The sequence below is a fragment of the Phaethon lepturus genome, unplaced genomic scaffold, assembly GCF_000687285.1.
Source record: "Phaethon lepturus isolate BGI_N335 unplaced genomic scaffold, ASM68728v1 scaffold24231, whole genome shotgun sequence".
NCBI classification, from domain to species: domain Eukaryota; kingdom Metazoa; phylum Chordata; class Aves; order Phaethontiformes; family Phaethontidae; genus Phaethon; species Phaethon lepturus.
The window spans coordinates 1-11,330 of record NW_010515879.1 but is presented as its reverse complement, the minus strand read 5'-3'; the positions used below and the strand labels follow the sequence as shown (position 1 = coordinate 11,330).

Here is an 11,330-nt window from a genome sequence, read left to right as displayed (position 1 = left end):
ACTGCAAAATCAGTCGATTGCAGCCCTTCAGCATCCTTTGGGCCAAACCGGTGGCAGCGATCCGTAGCATAACACATTTATTTAGAAGAATCCAGCAGAAAAGCTTCCTCGAGTCAGTGAACGTGACTGTGGTTGCTGAAGGGTTGTGTCTGTACATGCATTTATATCATGTCTGGGAGATTCTTACGTGGGTTTGATTGAAAGACGCTGTACTATTCTTTTTAGGCAAGACATCTGTATATTTGTGACTTTCACAAAAACTTAATTCAGAGTGTGAGAAATAGAAGAAAGAGGAAAGGCAGCGATGATGACGGTGACTCACCAGTGCAAGACATTGACACGCCAGAGGTAGCTAAATAGTTGCTTTTTTTCCTAATTTTTGTGTTAAGCTTGTTTTTCACTACTACTGAGTCAGCACTTTTCTACCCTTACAACTCTGCTTATTTTGGGGTGTGTGGGAAAGGGAAGATTCCTGATTGATTCAGTTTTTAGTATAACAAAAACTAACTGAATTCTGGAGTATATTTTCTGTATTAATTGTGCGAAGTAGAACAAACAATATTCTGTAACTTATTTTTAAGTGTCTGCTAGTTCTCTCAGAAATTGCTGTTTTCAAGTTCCTCCTTCTTCATGCTTCTTCTCCAAAGTGGTGCTTTGTAACATATCGGCAAAGTCTGTCTTCTGCGGAGTTGACAGCTTGAAGGGAATTGCATATAGGATTTGGGATATAAATGCTTTGCTGCCCTGTCCCTCCGATCCTTTCCTTCTGTGCTAAATGTGTTGCAGATGGCTCTTGCGGTTATTCTGCTGCCTTAGTGTAACTAGGAAGGTTTGATTTTGGTTTTGCCCCTTGTTGGGGGAAGAGACGTTTGGGGACCTGTGCTAGAAAGGAATGGAGAAGGATGGTGCTTTTCTGACCTGTTTTCTTGGTCGCAGACCAGTGACACCTCACCCATTATAAAAGTGAACTGCAGCTTTCAAACCTTTGCATAATACAGTGGGAGAGACTGCACCTAAGGCTCTTTTTCCTACATGTGCTCTGGATTATTTCTGCTACAGCCTGGCTTAGCAGGTGCTGTTCAGTGTACTAATTTTGAACAGAGGCTGTCATGCCTATCTGGTCCCTTCTAAGGGGGATTTTTTTTTTAAAAGCATTCTTCAGAAATTTCTTTGTAAGTGTTAATTTAATGGCATCCTTATGGTCAGCATCTGAAGGTATCAGCAGTATAAGTGATGAAACTTTGTGCCTAAAGGCACGTGGCTCCAGTCTGAAGGCTCTGACTAAGAGGATTTTAGGGGATTGGGAGTAGTTTGATGCTGGGCTGTGTTGTCTGTTAAATATGTGGGATTGCTTCTTCAAAAGTTTTGTGTAAATCTCATGTTCTGTGTGACTTCAGGTAGCTGTGTGGCACAGTGCTAATCACAGCTCTCTTGCACGAGAAAACAGGTTTGCAAGAATTATAAAATATGTCACAACCGATGGATATCTCTAGAATAAGAAAGCAAGCTTTTTTTAAACTGTACCACTGCAGGAATGAAAACTGCCTGGGAAGTATTTTTGAGTTTCAGCTGGGTGTTTGGACAACGGCAGTATGTTCATCCCATGTGATAACTGTATACTTTAGATGTCTGTTGGCCCTTGACCTTCTTTATTTGCAATTGTTATCCAGTTTACTTAGGAAAAAAAAGTATCATTCTTGTGAAGACTTGTAAGGCACTCCTGTTTCTGTCTCGGTCACGGCTGTGATTACCTGTTAGAAGTGATTCCTATAGGAGGGGAAGAGGCTTCCGCAGCACTGCCAGCTTCTGGGACTTGGCGGAAAGCTGCTGCTATGCCTCTGTGTGATGCTCTAGGGTGTGGGTTCCCCACTGTGACTTTGGAAGTGGAATTTGTGCCATGTAAACTTCAGAATACTAAACAATACCCATCCTCTATCATGCAAGGCAGCATCACATCAAGTGTGGCCAAGTTACCAAGTTTGCAGTAGCCCTGTTGTTTAAGCATTCTGTAGTAAGGCTGCTAAATTAATTTAAAGCAAAAGTGAATGCTTTAACCACTCTTTAATGCAGTGGGTTTGGAGAATACTACTGTAATTGCAACTGATCTAGCAGAATTTCTCATTCAGCCTGCTTTCTCAGCTTGCTTGCCCACTCAGTCATCTGATTAAGCTCTCTTACCTTGTCAAGGAGGGTGGGAGGGTAAGCAGTTGCTGGGAGAAGTGACTGTTGATCGGAGTTCATGGGATTCAAAACTGAGGGAGTACTGGGTTAAGGTTGTGTATTTATATCCTTAGGAGGACCTTGTGCAATTCTCTGAACTGTCAACTCACTGAAAAATAGTTTTGGACAACTATGCCCATGCACATAACTCTTGCATTGTGCTTATGTAGCAGGGATGTGTTTGGAGAGCAAGAGCAGCTGTTTTGTTTTTTTTTTTACCTCAAGCCAAGAAAACTTTGTGCTCTAGACTTTTTCTCCAGTTCTAATACGTGCTATCGCATGGTGCAGATGTGCTGTATCTTGCATGCAACTTGTGTAAAATTTGGTGGACAAAATCACCATATAGGGGCCTCCTTTGAATCTGCATCTTCATAGATGTTATATGAAAGTTCTTACTGGGCTTTGTGTTACTATGCTTGAACTGGGGAACAAACAAAAATCCCAGAACTGATTAAGGTACAATAATGAGTTCCAAATATTGTCCACAGCTAAAGGGAGGCAGAGCCATGCTCAGTAACAATAAAGTGCTATTAAGTCGAGCTGGGCTGTTTTCCTTTCTGCTGGATGGTGCAGGGTGGAGTTTATTTTTTGTCAAAATGAGGTCTGCTGAGCTGATGGTTTACACTTATGTATCTGTGAGTTTCAGAAATGTTTTTGAGAGGCAAACTATTAATGACTGAATCCTTTTCAGTTACATTAGATTGTTTTCCTCCTCTTGTCCCCCTTTTCTTCTAGGTTGATTTATATCAGTTACAAGTAAACACACTTCGAAGGTACAAAAGACACTTCAAGCTACAGACCAGACCAGGACTTAACAAAGCACAGCTTGTTGAAGTACGTATGAGTGTTTGTTCCATAATAGAAAATGCAACTTGCTATGGCATGTGGTTTTCTATACAATGTGATCCTTGCATAAAGAGCATACATAATCTGGATTGTAGGAGAACAAAAGGAAACTGCTTATCTGGCTTCCTTCATTGGCCACAGATTCTGAGCCAAGTAAATCAAAAGTAAAAGTTCTTTCCAGAGGAGGGACTCAACTTCCAAAAGCAGTGCGTGCTGCTTAAAATCATGAAGTACTGAGTTGAAACAGTAAGATGATCTGTGTGTCCCTGAATATCATAAAATCATGGATTTATAGTCTGTGCAACCTTGATCTGAAGTGTCCTGCTGCAACGAACTAGAAACTGAGAGGTGGCAGTGAATTTCTAACAAGGTTCGGACTCTGCTTTACAAAGCTAGTTGATACATACACAGAAACACCTATGTTTTTAAAGTATGGAAACCTGAAAAACGGGCTTCTATCGATAATTATGTTAAAACTACTGGGATCAGAAAAACAGAACTTAAGATATAAACTAATTTCATAATTCGTATCAATATTTCTAAAAGCGCTGAAGCTGTGCCTGAGTACAGCTGTATGTGAGTATCTTTGCTGCATGGGAGTGTAACTTTAATGGAATTATTCTGCCCTGCAAAGATGCAATTACATACATGGGAGAACTGGTGATCTCTTATGAGGGAGGTTAACTACTGTTTTTTCACTTTTGTGCAGGGATACACCCAGTTTTAATTTGGTGCAGACATTTTGTTGGTCTGTCCCTTAATCTGTGTGGATTAAAGGCAAGGTTCTTAAATGTGTGGGAGATCTCAAGGCTGAGCTGTAAAAAGAATAGTGTTGCTGCCAGTACGAGTAAGAATGTAAAATCAGTCATCTTTTTTCTTCTATGTGAGTTGAGGTACAGCTAGCTCTTGAGTTAGGACTGTGAATTGAAGAAGCACGAGCAGTTTTTGTTCTGCAGAGCTGGCATTTCTAGGGGTCTGCTTTAGGTACATCTCAAGAGGTGTTGGTGCTAGCTTACGCTCCTTATCCCGCTTGATGCGAACAGGCAAAGCTTCCCCTGTCACGTGCTTTGTTTGACTGACCTGCAGGTATTTGTGGGATGTAGCTGCAGAAATTCCTTAGTTTACAGTGCATGTGATTCCTTGTAGCCTGTCCTCATGCACAAAAGACACTCCTCTAGCTGTTACTTAAAGTCCACTTCAAAGGACTCTGTCAAACTGTTTCTCTGTCAGTTTTGGGGGGATGGGGATTGGAAAGCTGTCTGACTTGCTAATTGGGCTAAACATTTATACTTGTATCCTGTGGTAGTTAAATGAGCAGTCCCATGTTTCTCACTTGCTAATTTTAATCTACCAAAATATTCTGCAAAAAACCAGAGAACAGACTCAGGTAGGTATAACATTTTGCATGCTTTCTTTTAAAGCTGGTGTTCATTTTGACGAAGGAAAAGGCTTTTGGTATGACAAAAGTGATTCAAAAACTGTTTAGAGATTGTCGTATTTTAGTGGTTACAGCGTGGTGAATTTTCAGTGATAGCTCTGTTTTGAAGAGCTGAATGTTCAATTCTTAAAGATTCTTGTATTGTCTTAGATGTTTCTGTACATGATGTGATAGACACACACCCCCTCAGCCTGAATAATGAGCAGTAGCCTCCATTTCTGTGCTGCAGCTCTGTTGATACTCTGTAGTCATTACTTGCCTCATAGTCAAGCTTTAACTACACAGATGTAATGATACCCCCATGCTTGTTTTGAGAACTCTTTTTTCTGAAACTTTTCTGGGCTTTTTACTTTGGAAATTAGAGTACAATCTGCTATATTTAGTTCATAGTTGTGAGTAAAATGGTTCCTGTTCACCTTTTTTATGACTATTAAAGACTTTTGAAGAGAGGTAGCTTTTCTTTTCCTTTTTTTAATCTTCTTGATCAAGCTTTTAAAGTTTAATGTAGTTGATTTAAATCTGAACCTTCAGTTTCTGCATAGAAGAGTGGTTATTTAATTTCCTTGCATTCTTCCTTTATAGATAATTGGCTGCCATTTTAGGACAATTCCAGTGAATGAAAAGGACACCTTAACATATTTCATCTACTCAGTGAAGAACGACAAGAACAAACCAGATCTAAAGATGGATAGTGGGGTTCATTAGACGGAAAAGGTTGAAAAGTTGGGACTGAGACTCAGGCTGCAAATCGAAAGACTGAGGGTTTTTGTTGATATGCAAAAGCTTTCTTTGTAACTTTTTCTCCCCAGAGAGTTTGTCTCTGTTTTATTTTTCATAACCTTGCTGATTTGTTTAAAAACCATCTCTTATGAAACAAATTTCCTCAGCAAAAGTATTTTAAATAAATATCACTGATATGGTTGCTTAAGTGGGTGTGTCTATTTAGTGAGTTACTTGTACCTAATAGTTAAGCTTTGACTAATATGTAATATTAAAATATTTTCAATTAAACTGTGCCAAGGATATATTTATGAATGTACTTCAAGTTCTCATGATGCAATGCCTTTCTAAAGCGGACTTGGCAATTGGTTCTTTTTCCTAAGGTAAAAGGTCTTAAATGACAGTTCTAGTTGTCAGCTGGGCAGAAATGGCTGAATAACATTTTCATTTTTCCCCTTTGGAAACAAGAACGGATGGGGGCTTTTAAGATGAATAAACGAATCAGATCATTGCTGGGATATGTGCTTCCAAGCACCAATGCCTTCCTTGTCCTATATTAAAATGGAAAAAAAAAAAAATGCAGCTCTCAAATGTCAAAGCTGTAAGTACAGATGAAAAGACTGCTGCAGCTTACTCTGCTGAGAAATGCTTCCACTTTGTAGGAAATCCTTTAGCTGCTGACTTTCTCCATTCATCTACATAGACCGCGGCTAAGAACATAATTGGAGAATGGAAGATGGAGCCTGTGCAGCGTCAATATGGTATCTCCTAATAGGCATACTGTTTCTTTTTTACTGCATGCATTAGCTCAGGCCTGTTTAGAAACATAAAACCAAACCAAAACTTATGGTAACGAGAAAAATATCAAGCAATACTTTTGCTTTTAATTGAATATCTTAAAGTCTGATATTGAAGACAATGTTGTGAATGACTTTTTGTGTTGTCGTTTGACTATTGTGCCAGCCTAAGTGTGTGGCGTATGGAATATGATTTCTTTCAGCTTTAAGCTGTGCTCATAGGCTGAAGAAAAAGAGGAGAGAGAATGGTTCTCTTAGAGCAGAGGAGGTCATGACTTCAGCTTGTTCACTTAGCATTTGTTGCATCTCTTAACCTTATCTGATGTTTAAAAGCTTTTTCTTAATCTGGGAAAATGAGAAAGCAGTATTTCTGCGGTCTAATCTGCTCCATGTTAATCTTGTGAGGTTGGTTTGTTTTTTTTTTTAAAACTACTACTATGCTGGTATCACTGCAACTGTGATGCTCTGCTTTGCTTTTTTTAACCTGTGATACTTGCATAGAAGTGAATGATGATAAACCCTAACCTCAAACTGGCTGCCTTCCCAGTAGCTCTCAGTGGCTGGATTTTTTTCACTTGCAGTGTCTTACATATTACCACAATAAAGTTCTGCGGTGTTGGCCTAAGTTCAAGACGGTTAGCGATATCTAACTAGTGGCAGCTAAAATGGGTATTCTTCTGAAGAGATGTTCTCGTGCCCATTTCACTGCAGTGACTGTGAAGTTGTTTGCCAAGTATCCTCTGCACCAACTCGGCTCGTCAGCTTGAAGGTACTAGCTGGAGAGGGAGCCAGGGAGCCTGGGAGCCTGGGAGCCAGGGAGCCTGGGAGCCTGGAGCCAGGGAGCCTGGCTGTGGATAGGGCGTCTGAAAGAGAAAGGCGTTTTTCTCAGAGTGCGTGGCAGGGGTGAATATTCTCACCTAGGGCTGGCAGGACCTGTAGAAGAAGCTTTGGTAGGGAAGAAGAGTGGGGAAAGAAACAAAAGCAAGTTTCTATGGGAAGTCAGTCTTTAAAGTAGGACCCTAAGTGACCCTATCCCGCCACATAGGGAAAGTGGCAAAATTTTCCTCCAGTGTATTATGGATTTTCCTTAGCCAGGATTGGTGGCAGGAAAGTAACTGAAAATCACCTGTTAATTTTACTACCCCGATTTGCATCCACCTTAAATTTTTTGCTACTGCTGCTTTGGAAAGCTGTGAACGCTGGGCATATGCAACGTGATTCATGTAGGAACTAGATGGCACAACCAACAGAAGTTACGTGCCCTTATTACTGCTAGAAGCTTATAGAGGAATTTGCACAAGAGCAGATACCATATGTTTTCTTAGCAGAGCACTGACTTGGGATATTTTTGACTGTGGGTTGCCAGATTTATGAGGGGTTTTTTTTTACCCTTAATTGGTGACTTGGTAGGAAGCCCAAATGACTCAGGAATAATTACACAAAACAGGCTTAAAAAGCCTGGTGACATAAACTGTTTGTTTAACAACCAGTAGCCTAAGAATTACTTGGCAAAAATAGTACACACAGATTTACTTGAAACGTTTATTATTAGCTATGTATAATCACCCCCCACCCCCACTAGCCAACTCTCATTTACGAACAGAGGAAAAAAAACAGTCATTGTGATTATTTCATACTGGATGTGAAATAAGGCTGGTAAACTGCTGGTAGCAGTTTTTGTGGTGTAATGGTGTAAGATTACTAGATGAACGGTACACTTTTTGAGTAGAAGACCAAATAGTTACTTCAGTACTTACACACCTTCCATGTGACCGATTTGATAGCGAAAGAGTTTTTATATATAAGGCAATAAGCCAGGCTTGTTCAGGTGGCTTTCCCTAAACTTACAAAGGGACATAAACTTTTGGCTGTTTTTCTCTTGTACTGCAATCGGTATTGGCAGGTGTTGAGAGGTGACTGTATATCTACAGCCTAGATCATGGTACCTCTTAAACGTTAAGATGATTACCTCTAAAATGTTGAGATACCTCTTTGTCTTCAATTCCCTAGCTATTTCCTTACAGGGCTAGCCTAAAAATAAAAAGCCAGCATTTCCACTTAATCCTGGGGTACTGTATTTCAAACAAGGCTTGATTAAAAAAGCTGCTTAAGTGTGGATTTTTATGTTGCCTTAGCAGACCTTGCGTTAGTCCCATCTTCTTTAGTCGTCTTTCTGTACGTGTGTATATACACACACACTACTGTAACTGTTGTAGTATTTTAAATGTTCAATGTTAAGATTAAGCAATTTAAGGTTTTACAGATTGCATAGGTAATGCAGGTGACCAGGTAGATGTAATTAAGACCTAAGCGTGCTTTAGTACTATTAATTTGAGTTTTGACTACTTCCCCTCACCCCCCCTCCAGGGGAATTTTCAAACACGAATGGTGAAAGTTTGCCTTTGTAATTGCATGTGTTTTAAGATACCTAAATAGAACATGGGAGCCTGTCTGCAGAAGTACCAAGGACTGAGTAGCTTCAGCTTAAAACAACACTGTGATGGCAATAAAGCAATAGGAGGCTGCACTGCTGTGGTTTGCTACCAGAGTCACGTTCCTAATGACGTGAAGGCTCAGGCTTGTAGTTTCTTTGTACAACCTAGTTGAGAATGTTGTGCCGAATAACAAGAGTTAGGCTTTTTGCTGGCGGATGCTTTAAGAGCTTGTACCGTCTTCAGCACCATTATGGAAATTAAGCCAGCTACCAAATTTGAGAGGGGAACATCTTACATACTTGAGATTCCAAAAAGGTACAGGAAGGAAATTTTTCTACAGTGTAAAAAGAAGCACTGTCCTGTGGTTAGAAAGGAAGGGGTTTTTTGGTAGTGGTTTTGTTTTTCTCCTTGAAAGCATTATTACGTGATTGTAGGATGATGGCTGTTGTCTTCACCAGCAGACTTGGATGTCCGTCACTGACGGTTGCAAGGGATCACAAAAGATATCTTTGGTCCAAAGAAAATATCCCTGAAAGATATTATCAGATATTTAAATAATTAGATCAGTGGTTTATCAGAACTTCAACATGACATGCATTTCCAGTTGTGGATTTTTTTAGCTTATATATGGGGGATTACTGTGTTCATGGGATGCCCTTCCAGCAATGCAAATGCAGCTGCAGGTCTGGATGAAGATGCTGCATTTCCACCTCTGCAGGCCTGGTTTGGAAGCTGACCAGAATGCTAGGGCTCCGCCCTGGTATTTTAGCTTTGAGAAAGTAAACTTACCAAATACCTAATATTACACAAATACAGAACTTTGGCATGTGCACGCAGACAATTTAGTGCAATTTGTCCTGAGAGCAGACCTGCAAAGCAAGATGGTTGAGGGAAGACCTCCTTCTGTATTTGTGTTAAAGTAAGAGGCTTTATTAGGCTGCTCAAAGCTCGGAGGTTGAAGCTGGAAGCCCAATGTGTGCTTCAGGGTGAGGATACCATATCCGGTTTTAGGGAGAGTGAAATATGAAAAACTTACTTAAACCCTGCTCTCGGTTTAAACATGAGTTTTTTAGCTTTAGAAGTTACTCCCACTTGGTTCAAATCTAGTCGCCCGCCGGGAGTGCTGGAAAAGTGCCTTTTCTTGGATTTTAGGGGACTTGAGAAACTTCACTGGTAACGGGAGCACACATAAAAAGTAATTTTTGCTTGTCTATATAATGCCATCACATTTTTATGTCCCTGAAGTATTAGTAAGTTTTATTAGTAAGTTTTGAAGTGTTGATCTTTTTAATCTAAATTTCCTGAAGTAAAGATGTTGCTGGAAAGCTGAATTAAATAACACCTCTTATACATTTTATTACTTCAAACCAGTATGGACTGGTGCTGTTTATTAACTCAATATTAATTTTGTTGGGATGTACATTATGTCTGTAAAACAACAACAAAAACCCCCGCGTTCAGTGAGAACTTGTCAGCAGTGCCAAAAAGCCAGAGAAGTGTCAATGTTCTTGGGCTAAATCTTTTCCCTCCCTTGCAGGCGTTTGTGAATGTTTCCCCGGTTTGCTTTCCTACTTTAAACAACTGTCTTTACAGAATCATTTATGCAGCTGATGTACCTGCATATGCCTTAGAACAGCGATACGGTTCTCTACCGTGGAACAGAAATCGAATGGTTTTGTTTATGGTCCTGAGAACATCCATTGCAAAGCACCGCGAATAAGGATTTGATGTAGTTCTCATACTTAGGTTAGGTCAAACGGAAGAGTCGAAAGTGTGGCGATTTAAATGCTAAAGTGCCCTACAATACGACATGCGGGTTTACGAAATACGCTAAGCATGTCCTAGGTGAGCCCCTGAAAAACAAAGAACCGAAACCTGGCAGCGTGTCAGGTAATTGGCTATATGCTGATGTAATTTCAAACCCTCTGAAGTGACGCGTTTCTTTAAAATGATAGCTTATCCCTCCAGCGGGAACTGTAATACGATGGAAATGCAACGGGTGATGATGTAGAACTGTACAAGTTTGCATGAAATGGGTATGGGCTTACTTTGGGCAGCAGAGCAATTCGTTCAAGCTGCAGTAACAGATCACCTCGCAGCCCTCCCCTTCCCAAAAGTGGTCTTGCAGACCCTCATCGATCTGTCGGAGGTTCGCCGCGCCCTCGGGGATGTTGCGACAGTCGTGGTCTTTGAGGGCCCTCTTGTAACAAGAGGGAGGCCGGGAAGGCACCGCGGGCGTAGCCAGCAGCGTGCTCAGCAGAAGCAGAGCCGAGACCATCTTCATTTCTGCGAAGCCTCCTGCAGCGGGGTGCTAAAGAGAAATGAGGTACGTGACACGGGTGCAGCTGCTGAGCAGATCTCGCTCCCCAATTTGCTTCCTGCCTTGCATTTGTCTTTTCTTTCCTGTCAGCTTTTGGAGGTTTGAGCCTGAGTGCTGGAGAGTGTTTTCTCCTAGGAGGTAAATAATATTGCAGCAGAATTGATATTCATTACTTTCTGTAGAGCCCTGGGAATCCTTTCATCGGGAATTGAGGCTTCTGTTGCTGGCAATTTTGTTGTTTCTGTGGCCTCTCACCTTGAGAAAATTGCTCTGAGCTGGCCGTGTTCTCCCGGTGGTGTAAGTGAATGTATCGATCGCTCCCGAACCGGGGGAAAGGCTCTGCCTGTGTCGCAGCAGAATTGATATTCATTACTTTCTGTAGAGCCCTGGGAATCCTTTCATCGGGAATTGAGGCTTCTGTTGCTGGCAATTTTGTTGTTTCTGTGGCCTCTCACCTTGAGAAAATTGCTCTGAGCTGGCCGTGTTCTCCCGGTGGTGTAAGTGAATGTATCGATCGCTCCCGAACCGGGGGAAAGGCTCTGCCTGTGTCTCCT

At 41.0% G+C, this 11,330-nt stretch overlaps 2 protein-coding genes across 2 annotated transcripts; one reads left to right on the top strand and one right to left on the bottom strand.

Annotated features, from left to right (window-relative positions):
* Positions 1 to 225: 225 nt before the first annotated feature.
* SAP30 (Sin3A-associated protein, 30kDa) lies at positions 226 to 5,429 on the top strand (the record flags this gene model as incomplete). Its single annotated transcript, XM_010295919.1, has 3 exons — positions 226 to 348; positions 2,956 to 3,054; positions 5,087 to 5,429. Coding segments are annotated over 3 exons (345 nt in total), but the record flags the coding sequence as incomplete, so codon positions are not given.
* Positions 5,430 to 8,930: 3,501 nt separating this feature from the next.
* Positions 8,931 to 10,740, bottom strand: SCRG1 (stimulator of chondrogenesis 1). Its single transcript, XM_010295918.1, has 2 exons — positions 10,505 to 10,740; positions 8,931 to 8,985 (listed from the first exon to the last, which is right to left on the bottom strand). Exons 1-2 carry the CDS (start codon positions 10,738 to 10,740, stop codon positions 8,931 to 8,933), a joined length of 291 nt encoding a protein of 96 aa, XP_010294220.1.
* Positions 10,741 to 11,330: the final 590 nt, after the last annotated feature.